This window comes from Dendropsophus ebraccatus, chromosome 3, assembly GCF_027789765.1.
Source record: "Dendropsophus ebraccatus isolate aDenEbr1 chromosome 3, aDenEbr1.pat, whole genome shotgun sequence".
NCBI classification, from domain to species: Eukaryota; Metazoa; Chordata; class Amphibia; order Anura; family Hylidae; genus Dendropsophus; species Dendropsophus ebraccatus.
The window spans coordinates 190,292,644-190,317,768 of record NC_091456.1 but is presented as its reverse complement, the minus strand read 5'-3'; the positions used below and the strand labels follow the sequence as shown (position 1 = coordinate 190,317,768).

Sequence of the window (25,125 nt, the reverse complement as noted above, 5' to 3'; positions counted from 1 at the left end):
ATTCCGAACATAAAAATGGTTTTTTACCCTGTGTGAATTCTCTGATGCTCAACAAGATTTGATTTCCGAGTAAAATATTTGCCACATTCTGAACATGAAAATGGTTTCTCCCCAGTGTGACTTCTCAGATGCTTAACAAGATCTGATTTCTGATTAAAACATTTCCCACATTCCGAACATGAAAATGGCTTCTCCCCTGTGTGAGTTCTTTGATGGTAAAGAAGAACTGATTTCCCAGTAAAACATTTGCCACATTCTGAACATTAAAATGGCTTCTCCCCTGTGTGAGTTTTCCGATGCGTAACAAGATGTGATTTCTTAGTCAAACATTTCCTGCATTCCGAACATGAATATGACTTCTCTCCTATGTGAGTTCTCTGATGGAGAACAAGAGCTGGTTTCCGAGTAAAACATCTTCCTCAGTCTGAACATAAAAATGGCTTTTCATTCATGTGAATGTATGTATGGTTAAGAAGAACTGATTTCTGAGTAAAACACTTCCCACATTCCGAACATGAAAATGGCTTCACCCCTGTGTGAATTCTTTGATGCTTAACAAGATTTGATTCCCGAGTAAAATATTTGTCACATTCTGAACATGAAAATGGTTTCTCTCCAGTGTGAATTCTCAGATGCTTAACAAGTTCTGATTTCTGATTAAAACACTTCCCACATTCTGAACATGAAAATGGTTTCTCCCCTGTGTGAGTTCTCTGATGTTTAACAAGATTTGATTTCTGATTAAAACATTTTCCACATTCCAAACATGAAAATGGCTTCTCCCCTGTGTGAGTTTTCTTATGTTTTACAAGATTTGATTGATGATTAAAACATTTTCCACATTCCAAACATGAAAATGGCTTCTCCCCTGTGTGAGTTCTCCTATGCGTAACAAGAACTGATTTATGAGTAAAACATTTCCCACATTCAGAACATGAAAATGGTTTCTCCCCTGTGTGAATTCTCTGATGCTTAACAAGATCTGATTTTTGATTAAAACATTTCCCACATTTTGAACATGAAACTGCCTTCTGCCCTGTAAGATATTTTCCACATTGTAAATATGAAAACTGAGTCTTTCCTGTATTTCCTCTTTGATGTTCATCGTCTTCTCTGTAAATGTCAGCTTGCTGTGATGGAGCAGAAGATGGGACTTGTATAACAAGATGAGATGAGAGATCTTTGCTGTGAGGGGCTGAGGGTGTATCTGGGATAGTGGACGGCTCCTCATATGTATCTTGTGTGATATGATCCTCTGAGGAGATCTGATGTCCCCCTGAGCTACTGGTAGAATCATCTGCAAAGGAGAAAACACCATTTCTCTTATTTCCCAGTAATAGAAGCTTAAACATATTGCAGACATGGAAACTCTTATTATGTCACTCTTTTTTATGTAACATAATAACAATGATCAGATCTGTTCCCATCCACAGGAAGTGTCAGGGAGAAGAATCTAGAAGCTGGAGGCCGGGGAGATGACGTCCTTAGTCAGAAAAAAAAAATAAAAAAAATCTTCTAATATTGAAAACATTTTTTTTTATAAAATAATATTTATCTGTATAGCGCCAACAGATTTTGCAGCTTTTTTTAAAATGTATTTTACACACAGAATACAGAGGTTACATTTACAAATTATAGAATTAAATAATTAAAATATATAAATAAATTTACAAAGGGAGTGAGAGACCTGCTGGCGAGAGCTTGCAGACTAGGAGGACTAGGGGGGGGGGGGGGACAAGACATAAAAAGTACTTTATTTGCCAATGGTCCAGCCATTATACATAGAGTCAGAAAGTGTCTGTAAGCAGTGGCATAGCTACATAGAGGCAGGGTAGGCAGTTGCTATGGGGCCGTGCAGGAGGGGGGCCCGGGGGAGAAGGTAAGAGCGTGTGTCCTTCTGCTTAAGCCCTTATGTACTGCAGTGTGTAAGTGACCCAATGTTTACGTACATGCTGCAACACAAAAAAGGGTTAACAAAGAGAAGACAGAGATCTCTCCTTCACTGCACTGATAACCTCTGACCTCTGTTCTTCACCTGGCAATCAAGTAGGAAAGGAAAATGGGCAGAGCTCCATGCAGAGGGCAGGGGTTATCAGTGCACCAGAAATAAAGTATATATATATATATATATATATATATATATATATATATATATATATATATACACAGATATAGATAGATATATAGTGCTTTTTGTTGTGCATAGTGGAGGGGGGCCCCTTAAAAAATTGTTCTATGGGGCCCGGTGAATCCTAGCTACACCCCTGTCTATAAGTGTTGGGTGAGCCAGTCACCGGCCAATGTCTGAGTACAGGTAATACATACATGGAACAAGAGGAGATATAGGGTAGAAGGCGAGGGGATAGCAGAGGGAAGACGAGATTAGGGAATGTTATAAGCCTGAAGAGATGAGTCTTCAGGACATGTCTGACACTGTGGGTGTTGGAAATAAGTCTGAGCTCTTTGGGTAATGAATTCCAGAGAACTGGTGCAGCACGAGAGAAGTCCTGGAGGCCGGAGTGAGAGGTTCTGATTATGGAAGATATGGATATGGAAGAACGTAGAGCGCGGGTAGGATGGCAGGTGGAGATGAGGGAGGAGATGTATGGAGCTGCAGAGTTGTGGAGAGCTTTATGGGTGAGAGTGACTGGTACAGGGGGGAGACGTCAGTGTACCAGCTGGAGAGGAAGATGAGTCTGGCTGCTGCATTCAGGATAGACTGGAGAGAGGAGAGCTTAGAGAAAGGAAGAGAGATTAGTAGGGAGTTATAGTAGTCAAGACAGGAAGGGATCAGGGCGACAGTAAGGGTGGTATCACACAGGCCGAGCAGGGCCCGATAATACCTGTAAACAATCGCCGATCTGCTAGATCGTCGCTCGTTTACTGAGCCTATTACACAGCCCGATAATCGTTTAGCAAGAGCTGCAAGGACATCGTTACCGATGTCCTTGCAGCCCATGCTAAACTGGCATACATTACCCATCCACGTTCCAGGGCTGCTCCTGCCGTCCGCTTCTCCCTGGGTCCCCCGCGCGCTCTAGCTTCACATCGGCTTGTCAGCTGATAGGCCGCTCAGCCAATCACAGGCCGGGACCGCTGGGGCCTGTGATTGGCTGAGCGGCCTATCAGATGACAGGCCGATGTGAAGTTAGAGCGCGCGCGGGATGGGTAATGTATATCGTTAGTCGCCGCCCGTGCACCGATATTACACGTAGCGGTGCGCGGTCGGCGCCCGACAAAAATAGGTTCTAACCTATATCAACCATCAGCCGATGATCGTTGTCATCGGCTGATCGTTGCATTTATTACACGGAGCGATAATCGGCCGAATCGGGCCAATTCGGCCGATTATTGTTCCGTGTAATAGGGCCCTAAGAGTCTGAGCTGTGTCAGTGGTGAGAAATGGGCGGATTCTGGGAGGTTTCTGAGATGTAGGTGACAGGAGTGTACAAGGGCTTGTATATAGGGAGTGAGAGATAGATCTGAGTCCAGCATAACCCCCAGACATGGAGATTGATGCACAGGAGTTATGCTAGTACCACAGACTGAGAGGGAGATGTCAGGTTTGGGTTGGTTAAAGGGAAGGAATACAAGATGTTCAGTTTTAGAAAGATAACGTTTGAGAAATGGGGAGGTCATAGTATTGTAGAGACAGGGATAATGCCACAGGAAGAGGAGTATAGCTGGTTGTCATCAGCATACAGATGGTAGATCAAAAATAGGACTATTGACCCCCTACATACCAATAACCTGCTGGACCCCAACCAGCATGGTGTTACTGGGGGCAGATCACGACTTAATAAGAGAGAGAGGAGTGTTTATGTGTGTTGGGGGCGGGGCTTAGACAAACAAGGAAGTGAAGAAGAAATTAAGACACCAACTGGAGCTTCAGAGACCTGCAAGCAGCAGGAGGGATGGCAAGTGTAAAAACTATGGGGGAGATTTATCAAACATTGTGTAAAGTCAAAATGGCTCAGTTGCCCCTAGCAACCAATCAAATTCCACCTTTCTTTTTTCAAAGAATCTGTGAGGAATGAAAAGTGGAATCTGATTGGTTGCTAGGGGCGACTAAAACAATTCTACTTTACACCAGTTTTATCAATCTCCCCTATGTTCATGATTATGTGGGTTTTTTTGTGGATCAGTGCCAAACTTGTCCCTTAAGTCTGGTAATTGTTAATCTGGAGTTGCGGTCAGTTTGTGTAGAAGCAATAATATATTGGGAGAATATAGGACCAAACCTTCTACGCTGAATAGTGGTGGGAAAGGGCCATGAAGTCTTGTCGGAGGCCTTTCCTGCATCTAAACTAAGTATAATGGTCAAAGGTCATGAGGGCGTTGAAAAATTCTCGACGAGTAACAAACACTCAAGCATTTTAGTTCTGGCTGAACATTACTGTCAGTCATTACTGAGCCATGTCTATGAGCACTGGGACATGTATCAGCATGACGGGAACACGGAGCACAGCTCGGCCGTATGTAACTATATAATATATAATTATACAAAATAAATAAAAGTGAGTATATTACATAACTGCTTGTGATCACACCCCCTGTCGATTTCTTTAAAAGATTTTCCTGTGCCGGCCTGCACTGCTGGAGTGAGGTGCAGCTTAGGCTGGGTTTACATATATAAGTTTGCATCAGTTGCGTTTTTTGTCTAAAAACTGACTACAACTGATGTCACAAATGCATCAGTTGCCATCAGTTTTTCTATCCTTCTTTTCATTATAAACCATCAGTTCCCACAAGTTGCTCTCATCAGTTGACATTTGTTTTCCAAGTATGTTTTCCTGTCATTTTCAATGGGATTTGCGGGGGAGCGCACAGGGGGACTATATACTAATTGAGGGAACTCACAGGGGGCTATATACTACAAGGGCAGAGCGCACAGGGGGGCTATATGGGAGGGGGAGAGCACACATGGGGGGCTATATACTAATGGGGGGCTATATACTATTGGGGGAGAGCGCACAGGGAGGCTATATACTAATTGGGGGAGCTCACAGGGGGCCTATATGGGAGGGGGAGAGCGCACAGGGGGGCTAATTGGGAGGAGGAGAGCGCACAGGGAGGGCTAATTGGGAGGGGGAGAGCGCACAGGGAGGGCTAATTGGGAGGGGGAGAGCGCACAGGGAGGGCTAATTGGGAGGGGGAGAGCGCACATGGGGGGCTATATTCTATTGGGGGAGAGCACACAGTGAATCTAAATACTACTGGGGGGGGCAACAGGGGGGCTATATACTACTGGAGGAGCAACAGGGGGGGTGATATACTACAGGGGGACTATAGGGGAGGGGGAGAGCACATAGCGGGAGAGATATGTTTATTTCTTTACACTGTTCTGCTATTTGCCTGAACGCACTATATTCGATTGAATTGGTGCGACGCCGCATGGCCGGAGCGGCGGTCCATCAGGACGCTGCAAGATGCGTCCAAACGCACCGACCGTCCGGCGATGCGGCGGCCACTATTTCACCGCTGCACATTTTGAACAATCCCATTGAAAACAATGGGATCAGTTCAATGATGCGTTTCCCTCCGACGCTTTTCTTCTGCGCCAGAGGAAAACGCTGCAGCACCGCCGGACATATGTAAACCCGGCCTTACTGTTGTACGATTTATACTGTGATATTGTAACTTGGTTGTAGTTTAACCAACATATATCTGGGATTTGTACCACTGATGCTATATGCCATGTTACCATTACAGTGAGATGTTTTCTGTACTGTATGCTTTATTATTTCTGACTGTACTTGTCAATAAAATGAGTTAACAAAGAAACACACCAATGGACAATTCCGCCACTTTTGCTCCGTGTGCACGGAGCCTAAGATGAGTACAGTCACTACAGACGCAGCAGCCTGAGACTGATAGTGATATATTGTCCGCTGGGACTGTGCTGTATATTAGAATTTAGGCTGAATGATTATATAGCTGGAAAACTGACAGGACACAGAACTTATAATATTCTACACAGAATAGTTACAGCCGGTGACTGAGGAGAATGTGTGACTGTTCTCTGCATTTAGTGGTCACTACTCACCTGGGCGGTTACCTGTAGTGATGTCCTCCTTATACTGCTCATCACTGCTGTCATCTGTCTCTTCTTCTGCCTCTTCCTTTACCCTAATGTCTGTAGCATTAAAACACTTCAGTTTCTTCCCTCCAGTACCTTCCTCCTTATACTGCTCATCACTGCTCACATCTGTCTTTTCTTCTTTTACTGTCACACCTGGAGCATTGATCTCAATTAGATCTTTCCCCTGATTCATAAGATGTGAGAGAAATATTGTAGAAGTCATCAGACAGTAGGAGAAGTCAGGTGGGATGTACAGATCATAGGGAACATCTCCATCTACCTGATCCTGATCCTGTGGGAGAAGAGGACGGGGACATCTCTCTGGTGCTGTTCTCTTACTGGATCTGACTGGAGGGAACACATACAGAGACTGAATTCATTCTTTCCATCCAGATAATACAGAGAGGAGGTGTGTATATAGTCCTGTCTATTACCTGCTGATGGGAGGGGCTGCTGATCCTCCAGCATCACATCCTTGTACTGATCCTTGTGTCCTTCTACATACTCCCACTCCTCCATGGAGAAATAGACCGCTACGTCCTGACACCTTATAGGAACCTGACACACACAATGATCACACAGTCATCCCCCCACCCCTCCAGTGGTGTTACTGTATAATGTCCCAGCATTCCCAGCAGCCACAGTCTCACCTCTCCACTCAGCAGCTCCACCATCTTGTTGGTGACTTCTAGGATCTTCTCTTCCTCCATTTCCTCATGTATCAGGGGCCCCGGGATTGGGCTCAGGGTTCTTCCCCATCCTTCACACCCAGGGGCCCCACAGCGCCCACTAGAGGACTTCTTCACTACTGTGTAATCCTGTGTATGGAGAGACACATTACTATCACTCCATCCATTCCCAGAATCCCTCACCTCTCCAGTCCTATCCATCTGTTATTCCATAGATAAGTATGATGTCATGATGACATCACTCCCAGAATCCCTCACCTCCCCAGTCCTATCCATCTGTTATTCCATAGATAAGAATGATGTCATAATGACATCACTCCCAGAATCCCTCACCTCTCCAGTCCTATCCATCTGTTATTCCATAGATAAGAATGATGTCATGATGACATCACTCCCAGAATCCCTCACCTCTCCAGTCCTATCCATCTGTTATTCCATAGATAAGAATGATGTCATGATGACATCACTCCCAGAATCCCTCACCTCCCCAGTAAGCAGGAAGAGTATGTGTAGGGTGAGGGTTATTATCCTCTCGGCCATCTTGTCTCTGTCTCTCTCCATGGTTGATGGGTCGGTCTCTTATATAGAAGATATCAGCAGAGGATCCTGGAGAGATGAATAGAAAGTAGAGGGTACAATGTATAATAAAGAATGGGAAGAAAAAGTACAACAATCCCGGCACAGCGATAGGAAGAAACAAGTTATGAATGTGTAAGATGTTTGAGCTCCTGTGATGTCAGAGAAAGGAAATTAACAAATATAACTCTGGGAGCGCTTAAAGGGATTATCCAATGTGATCCCTCCATACTGCCCCCCTCCCCCTTAGCACAGCTGGATGCCCCCTCTCCCCTGAACACTGTAAATCTCCTACCTGTCTGGCAGCCAGTGGGCAGATCCCAGGAGGCAGCAGCAGCAGCAGCAGAGCACACTAGCAGGAGGAGGGGGAGGGGCAGGAAGGATTTCCACATGTACCTTGTGTCTGGCCCCTCCTCCTCTCCAGTGATTGGTGCTCAGGAGGCAAGGGGCGGGGCAGTCCAGCCTGCAGAGCTGTACAGGAGCCGTGTGCTTTCAGGACCTGCCATGATGTCACAGTCATGTGATCAGTCATATGGAGGAGGAGGAGGAGTCACATGATCAGGGGCTGCTGCTCAGTGTATGCAGGACTCTGCTGTGCTGGATGAGCTTAAGTGATGTGTGTGGAGCAGAGCTGTGTGTGATGTGTGTGGAGCAGAGCTGTGTATGTGTGTGTTATATATGCCTGCAGCAGAGCCCTGTGTGTAATGTACATGTAGCTGAGCTGTATATGTGTGTAATGTACATGTAGCTGAGCTGTATGTGTGTAATGTACATGTAGCTGAGCTGTATATATGTGTAATGTACATGTAGCTGAGCTGTATGTGTGTAATGTACATGTAGCTGAGCTGTATGTGTGTAATGTACATGTAGCTGAGCTGTATATGTGTAATGTACATGTAGCTGAGCTGTATGTGTGTAATGTACATGTAGCTGAGCTGTATGTGTGTAATGTACATGTAGCTGAGCTGTATATATGTGTAATGTACATGTAGCTGAGCTGTATATGTGTAATGTACATGTAGCTGAGCTGTATATGTGTAATGTACATGTAGCTGAGCTGTATATGTGTAATGTACATGTAGCTGAGCTGTATGTGTGTAATGTACATGTAGCTGAGCTGTATATGTGTAATATACATGTAGCTGAGCTGTATGTGTGTAATGTACATGTAGCTGAGTTGTATGTATGTAATGGATATGTAGCTGAGCTGTATGTGTACACAGTAGAGCTGTATATGTGTAATGTACATGTAGCTGAGCTGTATATGTGTGTGATGTACATGTAGCTGAGCTGTATGTGTGTAATGTACATGTAGCTGAGCTGTATATATACACTCACCGGCCACTTTATTAGGTACACCATGCTAGTAACAGGTTGGACCCCCTTTTGCCTTCAGAACTGCCTCAATTCTTCGTGGCATAGATACAACAAGGTGCTGAAAGCTTCCTCAGAGATTTTGGTCCATATTGACATGATGGCATTACATAGTTGCCGCAGATTTGTCGGCTGCACATCCATGATGCGAATCTCCCGTTCCACCACATCCCAAAGATGCTCTATTGGATTGAGATCTGGTGACTGTGGAGGCCATTGGAGTACAGTGACCTCATTGTCATGTTCAAGAAACCAGTCTGAGATGATTCTAGCTTTATGACATGGCGCATTATCCTGCTGAAAGTAGCCATCAGATGTTGGGTACATTGTGGTCATAAAGGGATGGACATGGTCAGCAACAATACTCAGGTAGGCTGTGGCATTGCAACGATGCTCAATTGGTACCAAGGGGCCCAAAGAGTGCCAAGAAAATATTCCCCACACCATGACACCACCACCACCAGCCTGAACCGTTGATACAAGGCAGGATGGATCCATGCTTTCATGTTGTTGACGCCAAATTCTGACCCTACCATCCAAATGTCGCAGCAGAAATCGAGACTCATCAGACCAGGCAACGTTTTTCCAATCTTCTACTGTCCAATTTCGATGAGCTTGTGCAAACTGTAGCCTCAGTTTCCTGTTCTTAGCTGAAAGGAGTGGCACCCGGTGTGGTCTTCTGCTGCTGTAGCCCATCTACCTCAAAGTTCGACGTACTGTGCGTTCAGAGATGCTCTTCTGCCTACCTTTGTTGTTTGGCTATTTGAGTCACTGTTGCCTTTCTATCAGCTCGAACCAGTCTGCCCATTCTCCTCTGACCTCTGGCATCAACAAGGCATTTCCGCCCACAGAACTGCCGCTCACTGGATGTTTTTTCTTTTTCGGACCATTCTCTGTAAACCCTAGAGATGGTTTTGCGTGAAAATCCCAGTAGATCAGCAGTTTCTGAAATACTTAGACCAGCCCTTCTGGCACCAACAACCATGCCACGTTCAAAGGCACTCAAATCACCTTTCTTTCCCATACTGATGCTCGGTTTGAACTGCAGGAGATTGTCTTGACTATGTCTACATGCCTAAATGCACTGAGTTGCCGCCATGTGATTGGCTGATTAGAAATTAAGTGGTAACGTGCAGTTGGACAGGTGTACCTAATAAAGTGGCCGGTGAGTGTATATGTAGCAGCCTGTAGTGAGGGGATCTCAGGGAGGATAAAGGTTATGATGAATAAATGAAGATATATCCTGTCACAGGCCGAGTGGTAATATCTCTCTCCCTCTTCCTGAGGTAAATACGGCCACAGAGGTTATAGAGGGGACTGCACCCAGGTGTGTGGTGATGATGGTGCTTGTAGTTCCTCCTGGGGCTTCTTTATTACTGCTGCCTGAGGTGATATTAATATTATTAATATTTATCTATAAAGCGCCTTAATTCCATACGAGTGATAAGGGTAACAAACAGGAACAATAGAAGATCAAAAACACATTACATGAAGGTAAATGGTAGTGATGAGCGAGCATGCTCGTCCGAGCTTGGTACTCGATCGAGTATTAGGATACTCGATGGTACTCGTTACCCGGATGAGCATCTTGCAACACTCGAGAAAATCTCATCATCCGTTTCCTGTAAGTTTGGGCGCTATTTCTCAGCCAATAAACATGCAGGAGACTCTTTGGTACATCCTGCGATCACGTGGGACCCATACATGTTAATAGCAGCGATTGGTTGGCCAGATCAGATGACCCTGCCATATAAAACGCGCAGTCGGCAGTACTTGCTTCAGATGTGTGCTGAAAGAAATCAGGGACAGAGCTGCTGCTGCTTAGGGAGAGTGTCAGTGTAGGATATAGCGTTCCAGTAGGCAGGGAATATACTAGCAATACAAACAAACAGCCCTTTTAAGGGCTTTAAATTGTTTTTTAATACTATTACTACAGACTGCTGTCTGGGACTTGCAGTGCTGCTACCACGATTTCAGCAGCACACTGTGGTGACCGGCTGCTGGCAGAAAGGGGACATTAGGTGTTGCATACACACCCCTAAGAAGTGCTCAGTGTACTCCTTTTTGATTTTGGGGCTGGTGGTCCTGGTGTACTACACTGTCTTGCTGGGAGTTGTAGTGCATCCTGCATAGAACTTCACTGTTCATTGGAAGGGGTTGTCAGAGTGTGTGTATAGGTGCAGTCACTACTGGATTGTATCCCACAGACCCCCCAAACTAGTGGGGACCCCAATAATTTTTTCCTGATTTCTTTATTTCATACACAAGGCCTATCTTAGTTCACAATTGCTTGCACAGAGTAAAGGTGGTGTCACAGAGTGTGTATAGGTGCAGTCACTACTGGATTGTATCCCACAAACCCCCAAAACTAGTGGGACCACAAGTATTTTTCCTGATTTCTGTATTTCATACGCAAGGCCTATCTAAGTTCCATACTTTGCAGTGTCCATAAAATGGTGAACCCCAGGGGAAAGGATCGAGGGCGTGGGGTTCCAAGCGATGCAGTTGGCAGAGGCCGTGGTTCCAGGCAGGGTGACACAGCAGCACCTGTAGAGGAGGGAGCAGTGGCACACCGCGGACGTGCACTCCCTAGCTTCCTTTCCCAACTCACGGGATCTCATGGTAGACCGATATTGAAACCGCAGCAGTGTGAACAGGTGATCACGTGGATAGCGGATAATGTGTCCAGTAACTTATCCACCACGCAGTCTTCCACGCAGTCCACCCACGCTACCCAAGGGAGTGGAAACCTTGCTCCAGTAGCTCAGCCTGCTTCCCCACAGCCTGGCCCCTCCAGGGAAAGAAGCGATTCAGATCCACCACCACCACCATGCTCCCAGGAACTCCTTTCTGGACCCTTCCCTGAGACTGAGCAACTGGAGCAGTCGATTTGTCCCGAATCTCACACAGTCAGTGGGTGATGAGAGTGGGGACTTGCAAGCGGGGTTGATGATGACGATGAGACCCGATTGTCAGAAAGTGAGGTTGTTGTCATGGATGTAACTCAAAGTGAGGAGGAGAGTGAGGAATTGGAGGAAGAGCTGGATGAGATTGATGAGGATGAGGTGACTGACCTGAGCTGGGTGGATAAGCCTAGTGAACAACGTGCTTCTGAGGGGGAAGCAAGTTCACCTGCAGGATCGGTTGGAAGAGGGGTGGCCAGAGGGAGAAGCAGGGGCAGAGCGATTAGATCAGCAACTGTTTCACGGAGTCAAACTTCTGTGGCCAAGGCTAGATATTCCCAAGTTTGGAGGTTTTTTAAAGAAACTGAGGATGACCGACAGACTGTAGTGTGCAACGTGTGCCACGCCAGGATCAGCAGGGGAGCCACCACTACCAGCATGCGCAGACATATGAGTGCTAAACACCCCACTCTGTGGAACCAAGGCCGTTCAGTGAGTGCAAGTCGCACACCTGCTCCTTCCCCTGTGTCACGTGCTGGCTCTATCAGTCCCCCCGCGCAGGCCCCAGGCACGAGGGCCTCCCGCCCTACACGCACCCCTTCACCTCCACTCTGCTCCACACCCTCCAGCAAGGTGTCCAAGCGCAGTGTTCAACTGTCCCTGCAGCAACTGTCCCTTGCCTCCATGTTGGCTACTGCTGGGCCTTAACTGGCATCCATGTTGACTACTGCTGGGCCTTAACTGGCATCCATGTTGACTACTGCTGGCCCTTATCTGGCATCCATGTTGACTACTGCTGGCCCTTAACTGGCATCCATGTTGACTACTGCTGGCCCTTAACTGGCATCCATGTTGACTACTGCTGGCCCTTAACTGGCATCCATGTTGACTACTGCTGGGCCTTAACTGGCATCCATGTTGACTACTGCTGGGCCTGCCCTTGCCTCCATGTTGCTGGGCCTTAACTGGCATCCATGTCAAATTCAAACTCAAAACAATGGTGGGGGGAGAAGTGGGGAGTCACATGATGCAAGGAATGTTACCCCAACTGCTAGAGTCAAATTCAATTTACCTTCCTTGTCTTGTCCATTTCGAACCATATTATCTGTGGATGTCATCTTATCTTAGGGTTGTCCTCTGCCATCCTTTCACCAGTACCTGCTACCTTTTTTGGATGTTGTAGCCGTTTTGAAGGCAGGATTGACCAGGCCTTTCACCTGTAGCTTCGATCCTTCCTTGGATGTTGTAGTAGCCTTTTTGAAGGCCTTTCAACAGTACCGTCTACCTTTCTTGGATGTTGTAGCCTTTTCGATGGCAGGATTGACCAGTTCTTTTTAATAGACACTTGCCCTCTCTTAGAGACTCTTCAAAGGATTGAAAGTGTATTCATTCATTCAAATCAAATTCCGGGGCCTCTTAAGAAGACTGTATTGTTATTCTTCGTCCCTACCTCCAAAGATATGCCTCTCACGCACAACTGCATGTGGGTGTGAGGCTAAATCTAGCCATAATTCTATTGTCCATCTTGGTCTGGGTCTGTGGTGTCAGGCTAAGTTTTTGGGTGGTCCATATGCTACTAGTGTTTGAATGGTTCCATGTGTTCTCACCGCCATGCTGTGTCAGGCTAAATTTTGGGTTGGTTCAAATGCTTTAATGAAGCTCTGTGTCCTCACCGCCATGCTGTGTCAGGCCTAATTTTTTGTATATAATCACCGACGTACATGGACCAATTTAGGACAATTAATACATAACCTTTAATAATACATTAAAAAATTAAAAGTTCCACCACTTAAAAAGATGAGAGAGGCCTGTAACTGACACCATATGTAGACCTCAACTATGGGAGACAAAATGAGAAAACAAATCCAGAAAATCACATTGTCTGATTTTGTAAGAATTTATTTGCAAATTATGGTGGAAAATAAGTATTTGGTCAGTAACAAAATTTCGTCTCAATACTTTGTTATATATCCTTTGTTGTCAATGACAGAGGTCAAACGTTTTCTGTAAGTCTTCAAAAGGTTGGCACACACTGTTGTTGGTATGTTGGCCCATTCCTCCATGCAGATCTCCCCTAGAGCAGTGATGTTTTGGGGCTGCCGCTTGGCAACACGGACTTTCAACTCCCTCCAAAGGTTTTCTATAGGGTTGAGATCTGGAGACTGGCTAGGCCACTCCAGGACCTTGAAATGTTTCTTACGAAGCCACTCCTTCGTTGCCCTGGCGGTGTGCTTTGGATCATTGTCATGTTGAAAGACCCAGCCACGCTTCATCTTCAATGCCCTAGCTGATGGAAGGAGGTTTGCACTCAAAATCTCACGATACATGGCCCCATTAATTTTTTCATGTACCCGGATCAGTCGTCCTGGTCCCTTTGCAGAGAAACAGCCCCAAAGCATGATGTTTCCACCCCCATGCTTTACAGTAGGTATGTTGTTTGATGGATGCAACTCAGTATTCTTTTTCCTCACAACACGACAAGTTGTGTTTCTACCAAACAGTTCCACTTTGGTTTTATCAGACCATAGGACGTTCTCCCAATACTCTTCTGGATCATCCAAATGCTCTCTAGCAAACTTCAGACGGGCCCGGACATGTACTGGCTTAAGCAGTTGGACACGTCTGGCACTGCAGGATCTGAGTCCCAGGCGGCGTAGTGTGTTGCTGATGGTAGGCTTTGTTACATTGGTCCCAGCTCTCTGCAGTTCATTCACTAGGTCCCCCCGCGTGGTTCTGGGATTTTTGCTCAGCGTTCTTGTGATCATTTTGACCCCACGGGGTGAGATTTTGCGTGGAGCCCCAGATCGAGGGAGATTATCAGTGGCCTTGTATGTCTTCCATTTTCTAATTATTGCTCCCACAGTTGATTTCTTCACTTCAAGCTGGTTGCCTATTGCAGATTCAGTCTTCCCAGCCTGGTGCAGGGCTACAATTTTGTTTCTGGTGTCCTTTGACAGCTCTTTGGTCTTCACCACAGTGGAGTTTGGAGTCTGACTGTTTGAGGGTGTGCACAGGTGTCTTTTTTATACTGATAACAAGTTTAAACAGGTGCCATTACTACAGGTAATGAGTGGAGGAAAGAGGAGACTCTTAAAGAAGAAGTTACAGGTCTGTGAGAGCCAGAAATCTTCATTGTTTGTAGGTGACCAAATACTTATTTCCCACCATAATTTGCAAATAAATTCTTACAAAATCAGACAATGTGATTTTTGGGATTTGTTTTCTCATTTTGTCTCTCATCGTTGAGGTCTACCTATGATGTAAATTACAGACGCCTCTCATCTTTTTAAGTGGGAGAACTTGCACTATTGGTGACTGACTAAATAATTTTTTTCCCCACTGTATACACAGTACAACAGAAGGAGGGAGCCAGGAACATGGTATCCTCCAAGGGGAAGGGGAAATCCTTCCCGGGGAAGGGGGTACAACCCACGATCTACCCCCTATTCGTCCTCATCTACCACCTCCACTGTACCTTTTTTGGACAGGGGCCCAGTCTTACCCACACAGGGATAATTGACACAGACACCCCATCCAACAATCAGATCATCAATCTGTCCCAACACTCTCTGTCTCAGGCGGAGGTCTCCTGTCAAAGGGACTATCCTTTATTCCCACGAACAGGAGGGACACATTTGGTTGGGTCAAAGATCTCCACCTTTTCAGTAGGACTCTAAAATGGAAAAAATTCTTCCTTATGAAGAATCATCGCATCCATCAGGACCCCACTTTGGATATGGCAGATTTTGCTCGTTTTGACACATTGACATCTCTTCTAAATGAACAAGATAGGACACCTGTCTCTGGCCCTTTCACAGACCTTAGACCCAAAAGCACCAGGATGCCACCAGTCGGTGATCATGATGCGATCGATTCCTTTGTACAGGTTGTTACACACGCCATCGAACAACTTGACACATGCCCCCCAACAGAAGTGTACAACCTGTCCTTTGAGGAGAGGAAGGCACTGGTGACCTTGGAGAAGGATGGGGCACTGGTCATCAAACCCTCGGATAAGGGGGGGGATTTAGTCATTATGGACCATACTCAGTATGCGACCATGTGTCAACAGGTCCTAAAGGACAGGTCCAACTCTGAGATACTACGCTCTGACCCTACCCCCACATTCAAGAAAGAACTCAAAGGTATTCTTGATCGTGCAAAGACCAAAAATTTGATAAACCAGAATGAATACAACTTTATGTATCCCACACACCCCCAGTTGGCCACTTATTACGGACTTCCAAAAGTCCACAAGGGACTGTCACCACTTAAGTGCCGCCCGATTGTATCAGGCATAAACAACCCAGACTGTGGACGTGTATTTGGACAGGATTCTCAGACCTTTTGTTTTATCGTTACCCTCCTATCTACGTGACACCACCGATCTTTTGCTAGGCACTCAGGATGATGTCCTGGAAAAACATCACCTACTATGTTCTATAGATGTAGAAGCGTTATACAGCTCTATCCATCATGAACTGGGACTACGGGCAGTAGGACATTTCCTGAGTAGTCGTAGCATCCATGACAGACCACTTAATGAGTTTGTTCTATGTCTTTTGGAATTTGTACTTACTAAGAACTATTTTCTGTTCTCCTCCTACATCTTCCACCAGCTCAGGGGCATGGCAATGGGCGCCCCTGCGGCGCCCACCTATGCCAATCTGTTCCTAGGCTGGTGGGAGGAGGTCATAGTCTTTGGTGACCAGTTATCAGAGTACCAACAGCATATCCAACTATGGACCAGGTACATCGCTGATGTCGCAGTGATCTGGTCGGGCACACGTGACTAGTTTGAGGGGTTTATGCAGTGTCTTAACACTAATGACATAGGGATGAGATTCACCTATGAGGTCCAGGAAGAAAAATTGTGTTTTCTGGATGTGGCCCTGGAGAAAGGGGCAGATGGTCACCTCAATACTACCATATACCGTAAGCCCACAGCAGGCAATAGTCTGCTACGTTGGGACAGCTACCACCCGCTACCCTTGTGGCAGGGGATAACAAGGGACAGTACCTTAGGGCCCGCCGGAACTGCTCCACCCGGGAAGCATTTTACCAGGAAGCCGCCACGTTGCAAAAACGTTTTCGTGATCGTGGGTATCCCGATTCTGTCTTAAAAACTGCCTTCAAGGAAGCCAAAAAGCGGGATCGACGCACCCTCCAGGTGCCTAGGGACAGGGCGACGGACATTGTGTCCAAAACAAGAATCATAGGGACCTATGATTCATCGGCATCTCTCATTAGGGAGATCCTGAACCAGTTTTGTCCGATTCTCAAATCAGATCCCCTGGTTTCCAAATTAGTTGATGACAAACCGGCCATTACCTACAGGCGGGGCAGAAATTTGGGCGACCGTTTGGTACACAGCCACTATTCTGCCCCGTCAACCCATATGTGGCTCAGACCTACTCGAATGGTGGGGACATCCAGGTGTGGGTCTTGCAAAGCATGCAACTACATACAGGCCGCACAATCGTTTTCTGGAACAGATGGTAAGGTGTATACGAATCGTGAATTTGCTAACTGCAAATCTACCGGAGTGATTTATATGGCAAGTTGTCCATGCCCATTTAAATATGTTGGGAAAACCAAACGCGAATTGCGGCGACGTGTTTTGGAGCATATAGGGGACATTACTCACAGTCGGGACAAACCACTCGCCTTGCATATGCGACAAACTTACCCGGACAGTCCTTTCTCTGTGAAATTTCAGGTCATTGAAGTGCTTAGGCCTTCACCGCGGGGTGGTGACCTGGACAGATGCCTCCTACAGAAAGAGGCCCAGTGGATATACAGACTGGGCACTGTGAATCCACTGGGCTTAAATGAAACACTTGTGTTTTCATCATTTATTGTATAAATGCCCTTATTGTTTTGCTCGTGGTGGTTGTTTTTTACACCTCCCATTAGAGATACTATATATATATATATTATCTGATATAACTGTCAGCCTGTCCATGTTTAGTATGTGTGTGTACCTCCCATAGATATGCTACTACCATGGCTTTATTCCTATCTGTCTGGTACACTATTATCATTACAAAATGCCTATACATATCAATGGTTTGGCCTTTGGGCTTCAGTCACACTTTTATTTTACATCTTTCTTTTGTTTTTTTTTATTTAGGTATTAATGTATGATATCATATATGCCCCAGTGGAACGCAGTTTGCGTTCCACTGCCCATACATCCAACTGTCTTCCACCTATTACTATTGGGACTGCCCTCCCGCCCACTTCCGCCCGATGGAACGCATATGCGTTCCACGGACCAGAAGTGACCAGCGCTTTATATGCTTTATTGCTGCTCCCGGTTTGAGGCTCTTAATGCATAAATTATAATTTTATATAGGCGTACTGTATATACAGCCTGCCCTCTACATCTCCTATGGCCCCCAGTGCCTTTATCAACAGACTGCAGTAGTTCCATTAGCACTATGGGCGGTCACGTGACCTGATACATCACGTGACCGGCACCCAGAAGCAGTACATACTGCTGGTATTTAAGTCTGGTTATCCTGCCATTTGCTATCTCCTTCTCATTGTGGGGGGATCATGGACTCGTCTGGGACCCTGTGAGAGGGCGATCATCTCCTGACTTAGGGCCCTATTCCACCGGACGATTATCGTTTGCATATTAGTTAACGATTTCAAACGACCGCTATTGCGAAAGACCTGAAAACGTTCACTCATTTCCATGGAACGATAGTCGTTACTTATGATCGTAATTGCGATCGTTTTTCTTCGCTATTCCTTCGCAATTGCGTTCGTATCTATTGCGAACGACCAAACGAACGATGCGAACGATTTGCGAACGTTTTGCGGACGAGCAACGATAAAAATAGGTCCAGGTCTTATAAAGCGATCAACGATTTCATTTCAAGCGAACGATTATCTTTTAGATTCGAACGATTTAACGATAATCTGAACGATAATCGTCCGGTGGAATAGGGCCCTTAGCGTACCCTAAGCTAAGTAACAGGCTGGATACATGTATACTTTGGAGACTATATCTGCTTTTGTGTTATGGGTACTGGTATAAGTACAAGTACATCTGGTAGCACTGCAACCTACGCTCTCCACCACATTATATATTACGAGTAACCCCTTTCATTATGCATTATTGTATCTCTTTATAAGGGGTCCATGTCATTGAGAGGAGATCTTTACAGCAGCTAATATTTGGGGCACATCCATGTTCCCTGATGAACCTGTCACGTATTGGGACGGTAGAAACGCTTCGGAACGAGTGCTGTATATTTTACATGCACTCCGAGTAATTTTTGTATATACTGTGCTGCTGCAACTACATGTCTTTTAGGTGATTATAAGTTATCACATTTTTTTGCACAGTTTTTCTTTCTATCTCCTTGCTTTTTTTTTCTTTTTCTCCTGAGCACTTACAACAGGAGAGGGACCGTCACCGTGGTTGGGGCCACCCTGGTAAGGAGGTGGGTACCCCAAAAGGCAGGGCAAGAGGATATCAAGGGACAGTTGAGGGTGCACCATACCCCCCCCTCTACCCTGTTTCCTACGCCTCTGCCGTACTTTGTGACAGCCCTTACCACTATCCCCTGTCGTATATATTGGTCATTTGTTCCCCCTATCTGCTAGTGCTCTAGAGGATACCACACTGTATATTTAGTGCACCATGGGGTGTTTCTGTGTGTATGTTGTATCGACCGTGTATTTTTTAATGTATTATTAAAGGTTATGTATTAATTGTCCTAAAGTGGTCCATGTACGTCGGTGATTATATAGATATTTATTGACCACTGGGTCTTACTCCAATAGTGGGAGGCGGTACCCTAATTTCCACTACTTTTTGGATTTTTTTTCTAATTTTTAGGAGGCTGACTTGCTACCTCACTTTTAATGGTTCTCTGTGTCCTCACTGCCATGCTCTGACGTCACAAAACGTCTGCGGAGGAGCGGGACTTTATCTACAGGCGGCCCCCATATGGATCCCTGATTTTTGGGTTCAGGAGGATAGAAGTGTTGCTTAATCGGTTGGTTTGGGGCAGGAAAAAGGTGAGGATGAAATATAGTGCTTTGGTGGGGAGGGGGAGGGCGGTCTGGCCTTGCCAGACTTTGGGCTCTACTTTCTTGCTGTGGGAGCCCAGAGCCTGGTGAGGTGGAGGTCCTCGCCTATTTTGGGATATATGCTTTCTCAGGTGGGTAACAATGTGAACGTTTTTGAGGTGTTGGAAACGGGTCAGATGTTAGAGAATGTCTCACTGCCACAGTCATTTGTAGATTTATATGATAAAGTTTGGAGAAAACTTAAGGGAATTTGGGGGATTCAGGGTAGTTTAGTGTGTACACCGATATGGGGAAATAGAGAAAAGAATTTTCACATGAAGAGATTGCACGTTTTTGGAAGTCAAGAGGAGTTAGATATGTGGCTCAGTTATTTACGGAAGGGGAGCTTGTAAGCTTTGAAGTTCTTAAAGCACAGATGATAAGTGAGAAACACAAGTTTTGGTACTCTCAAATTCTAAGTGCTTACACAGCGACACAAAATAAACACAAGTTCACAATTTCTTCACATAAGATAGTTGAGTGCATGCAAGGAATAGGGGAGGGAACAAAAAATTCTCACACAACTTTACAGATGGTTGGTATTAGAAAGAAAATCTCCTCAACTTGAGAGGGTAAAAAATAAATGGGAAGAAGTGGTGGGACGCATACCGGAGGAAACTTGGGTATTATGTATAAAAAATTTAGGTAAAGGGTCGGTGGCTATGTCACATACATTAAAGGACAACTCCGGCGGGACCCCCCCCCCCAAAAAAAAACACAGACACACACAGACACCATACTCACCATCCCTCTGGTGACGATCGCCACTCCATTCGCCCGCCGTCCGCCTCACCGTCACCTGCGTCCGCCGTCCAGCGATGTCTCTTGCTTCCGGGTCCATGAGAGAGAAAAGGCTGCCAGTGCGCTTGCGCACCGGCAGCCTTTTCATTGGCTGAAGCGCATCACATGGTTTCCAGCAAGCTCAGCCAATCAGGGCTGAGCAAGCTGGAAGCCATGTGATGCGCTCCAGCCAATGAAAAGGCTGCTGGTGCGCATGTGCACCAGCAGCCTTTTCTCTCCCATTCACTCTCAATGAAGACGCCGAAGAGGAAGAAGACCCGGGCCGCCCCCCAGCTCTGACGTCACCCGACACCAGATGCCACCCGGGAGAAGAGGACCGTGACGACCGTAATAGGTAATGTATACATTCTTTAACTTCCGGGGTGGGGGGTCGGAAGTCGGAAAGTGGGGGAAGGGAGCCAGACCGGGTATTTAACCACATTGCAAAGTTATATAACTTTGTAATGTGTGTTAAATAAGCCCAAAAAATTTTTCGCCGGAGTTGTCCTTTAATTCATTTTAGGTTATTTTATTGGCTCTATTATACTCATATGACTCTATCTAAGTTTTAGAAAAAAAGACCTCTTTGCTGTAATAAGTGTGGGCTAGCCGAAGCGGATATGGCTCATCTGTTGTGGTTCTGCCCCAAGGTGCAAAGATTCTGGCTCAAAGTTATTCAGCATGCAGAAGCTTCCCTGGGGAAAACCCTGCAGCTGACTCCAGTGGAAGTAAGGGCCCTATTCCATTGGACGATTATCGTTCAGATTATCGTTAAATCGTTCAAATGTAAATGATAATCGTTCGGTTGAAATGCAGTTAACGATTAACGACCGAACGAGAAATCGTTGATCGCTTTATAAAGCCCGTATTCCACGGGTCGTTGGAGGAGCAAACGAGCGCTGTCAGCGCTCGTTTGCTCCTCGTTCACCGCTCGCTGCCGCCGCTATTCAACGCGGCTGCAGCGAGCGGGTGAGTGCGGGAGGGGGCGGCGGGGAGCTGCGGGGGGGCTGCCCGGGGGATCGCTAGATCGTCCGGGCAGCCCATAGGATATAGCAGCATCTGCTGCCGATGCTCCTATTCAACGGAGCGGCCACAGCAGATCGCTGCTATATCAGTCGCTTGTTTTTCAACATGTTGAAAAACAAGCGACTGCAACGATCAGCCGACATGAACGATGTCGGCTGATCGTTGCACTCTATTCCACGGAACGATTATCGTCCGTAGCGGTCGATATCGTCCGAAAACGAACGATAATCGTTCCGTGGAATAGGGCCATAAGACCTGGACCTATTTTTATCGTTGCTCGTTCGCAAAACGTTCGCATTGAATAAGACATTGTTCGGTCGTTCGCAATAGATACGAACGCAATAGCGAATAAATAGCGAAGAAAAAACGATCGCAATTACGATCATAAGTAACGATTATCGTTCCATGGAAATGAGTGAACGTTTTCAGGTCTTTCGCAATAGCGGTCGTTTGAGATCGTTAATTGTGCAAACGATAATCGTCCGGTGGAATAGGGCCCTAATTCTTGGGGGCCTGGTGGATGATGGGGAAGGAGGTACCTTCCTGTTTGAAATACTGGGGGTAGCAAAGGTCATAATATCAAGACATTGGGTGGATCACTCCGTACCATCATATGAGGAATGGGGTAGGGTGGTAGAGAAGGTGAGGAGTTAAGAAAATATTGCATCTAAACGCTCGGTGAAAGCCACCAGACGTTGTAGGACAATATGGAAGCATTGGAAGGAAATTTGACTAATTATTTTTTTTTCTCTTCTTTGCCATGCCTGGGGAGGGTGGGAGGGGGGTTTTTATGTGTATTATGTATGCTACAATGTTGTATGTTTTTCTTTTTTTAAAGGGAACCTGTCACCCCCCGTGCCGGGGTGACAGGCTCCCGACCCCCCGTTAGAGACCCCTATACTTACCTCATCCCGCCGGGTCCCGCTTCTGGATTCGGTCGGGTCCCGGAGATCTCAGCCGCTGCAGCCCGGCGCGCGCGCTGAGAGATGAGTCCAACGCTCATAGAGAATGACAGGAGAGTCCAGCGCTCCGTCATTCTCTATGAGCGTTGGACTCATCTCTCAGCGCGCGCGCCGGGCTGCAGCGGCTGAGATCTCCGGGACCCGACCGAATCCAGAAGCGGGACCCGGCGGGATGAGGTAAGTATAGGGGTCTCTAACGGGGGGTCGGGAACCTGTCACCCCGGTACGGGGGGTGACAGGTTCCCTTTAAATTATGTAATGGAAAATAAAGAAAGATAAATTAAAAAAAAAAAAAGCAGTTTATGTTGATAGAATTATTTCTTTTTTATCCAGGCTTTAGGATTGTTCCCTTATGTTTGTAGCCGCTGTTTCGATATGATGAATGGAATAAAGGTCCAGCAGGTAGTATGACACCATCTCCTGCACACAACACTTCTCACTTCTATCCTCTTTCCCCTCCAGCTGTTCGTGTCTTATAGTGTCCAAAATGTGTTGTTTTTGGCCCATAAAGCCTGTATATGTCTATGGAGGACACTGGGGGAGGGGCATGGGCACGGCCATCTTATGGACAGAATCACCACAGAGCAGGATGGCACAGCCTGGAGGAGAGGAGCCTGATTATAGCTCTATGGGGTACACAGGGAGCTGCTGTCAGTAAGTGCAGTGAGTACAGTTACTAATACTATACACTTTACTATTTTACTATAAAATGCGGATTTTCCTTCATAATCATATAGAATTCTTTATATTCATTTACCTCATTGTGAACAAGAAAATGGCTTCTCCCTTTTTAATTGAAACATTTCCCACATTCTGAACGTAAAAATGGCTTTTCGCCTGTATGAGTTCTGTGATGGTCAACAAGAATTCATTGATGAGCCAAACACTTCCCACATTCACAACATGAAAATGGCTTCTCTTGCGTGACTTTTTCGATGCGCAACAAGGTCTGCTTTCCGATGAAAACATTTATCACATTCCGAACATAAAAATGGCTTTTCCCCTGTGTGAATTCTCTGATGCTCAACAAGATTTGATTTCCGAGTAAAATATTTGCCACATTCTGAACATGAAAATGGTTTTTCCCCAGTGTGAGTTCTCAGATGCTTAACAAGATCTGATTTCTGATTAAAACATTTCCCACATTCCGAACATGAAAATGGCTTCTCCCCCGTGTGAGTTCTTTGATGGTAAATAAGAACTGATTTCCCAGTAAAACATTTGCCACATTCTGAACATGAAAATGGTTTCTCCCCTCTGTGAGTTTTTTGGTGCTTAACAAGACTTGATTTCTCATTAAAACATTTTCCACATTCCGAACATGAATATGGCTTCTCCCCTGTGTGAGTTCTCCTATGTGTAACAAGAACTGATTTCTTAGTAAAACACCTCCCACATTCTGAACATGAAAATGGTTTTTCCCCTGTGTGAGTTCTCCTATGTGTAGCAAGAACTGATTTCTGAGTAAAACACCTCCCACATTCTGAACATGAAAATGGTTTCTCCCCTGTGTGAGTTTTCCCATGTGTAACAAGAACTGATTTATGAGTAAAACACCTCCCACATACTGAACATGAAAATAGCTTCTCTCCTGTGTGAGTTCTTTGATGGTTAAGAAGAATTGATTTCCTAGTAAAACATTTGCCACATTCTGAACATGAAAATGGCTTCTCCCCTGTGTGAATTTTCAGATGTCTAACAAGATGTGATTTCTGAGTCAAACATTTCCCGCATTCTGAACATGAATATGACTTCTCGTTTTTGTGGTTTATCTCATGTCTTTCAAGGTTTCTTTTATGAGTATTATCTCCTTGATGTTCATCGTCTTCTCTGTAAATGTCAGCTTGCTGTGATGGAGCAGAAGATGGGACTTGTATAACAGGATGAGATGAGAGATCTTTGCTGTGAGGGGCTGAGGGTGTATCTGGGATAGTGGACGGCTCCTCATATGTATCTTGTGTGATATGATCCTCTGAGGAGATCTGATGTCCCCCTGAGCTCCTGGTAGAATCATCTGCAAAGGAGAAAACACCATTTCTCTGATTTCCCAGTAATAGAAGCTTAAACATATTGCAGACATGGAAAGTTACTCTTTTTTATGTAACATAATAAGAATGATCAGATCTGTTCCCATCCACAGGAAGTGTCAGGGAGAAGAATCTAGAAGCTGGAGGCCGGGGAGATGACGTCCTTAGTAGGAAAAATAAAAAAATCTCTTTCTAATATTGAAAAAAAATTCTATAAAATAATAATAATAATAATATTTATCTGTATAGCGCCAACAGATTTTGCTGCTTTTTTTTTTTCATTGTACACACACAATAGAGAGGTTACATGTAGACATTATATAATTAAGTAATTAAAATATATAAATAAAGATACAAAGGGAGTGAGAGACCTGCTGGCAAGAGCTTACAGACTGGGAGGACTGGGGGGGGGGGCTTTATTTGCCGATGGTCCAGCCATTATACATAGAGTCAGAAAGTGTCTATAAGCAGTGGCGTAGCCACCATAGAGGCAGGGTAGGCAGTTGCTATGGAGCCCGGAGGAGAAAGGTAAGAGCGTGTGTCCTTCTGCTTAACCCCTTATGTACTGCAGTGTGTAAGTGACCCAATGTTTACGTACATGCTGCAACACAAAAAAAG

At 45.6% G+C, this 25,125-nt stretch overlaps 1 protein-coding gene across 1 annotated transcript in view; it reads right to left on the bottom strand.

The window, feature by feature from the left end:
- Positions 1 to 24,629, bottom strand: part of LOC138786616 (uncharacterized) — a 73,905-nt gene extending 49,276 nt beyond the window's left edge. Inside the window, 5 exon segments of the mRNA XM_069963596.1 lie at positions 28 to 1,289; positions 2,433 to 2,611; positions 6,047 to 6,266; positions 15,189 to 15,297; positions 23,381 to 24,629. Coding sequence (XP_069819697.1) covers positions 28 to 1,289; positions 2,433 to 2,611; positions 6,047 to 6,266; positions 15,189 to 15,297; positions 23,381 to 24,549 — 2,939 coding nt within the window. The 5' untranslated portion in view covers positions 24,550 to 24,629.
- Positions 24,630 to 25,125: the final 496 nt, after the last annotated feature.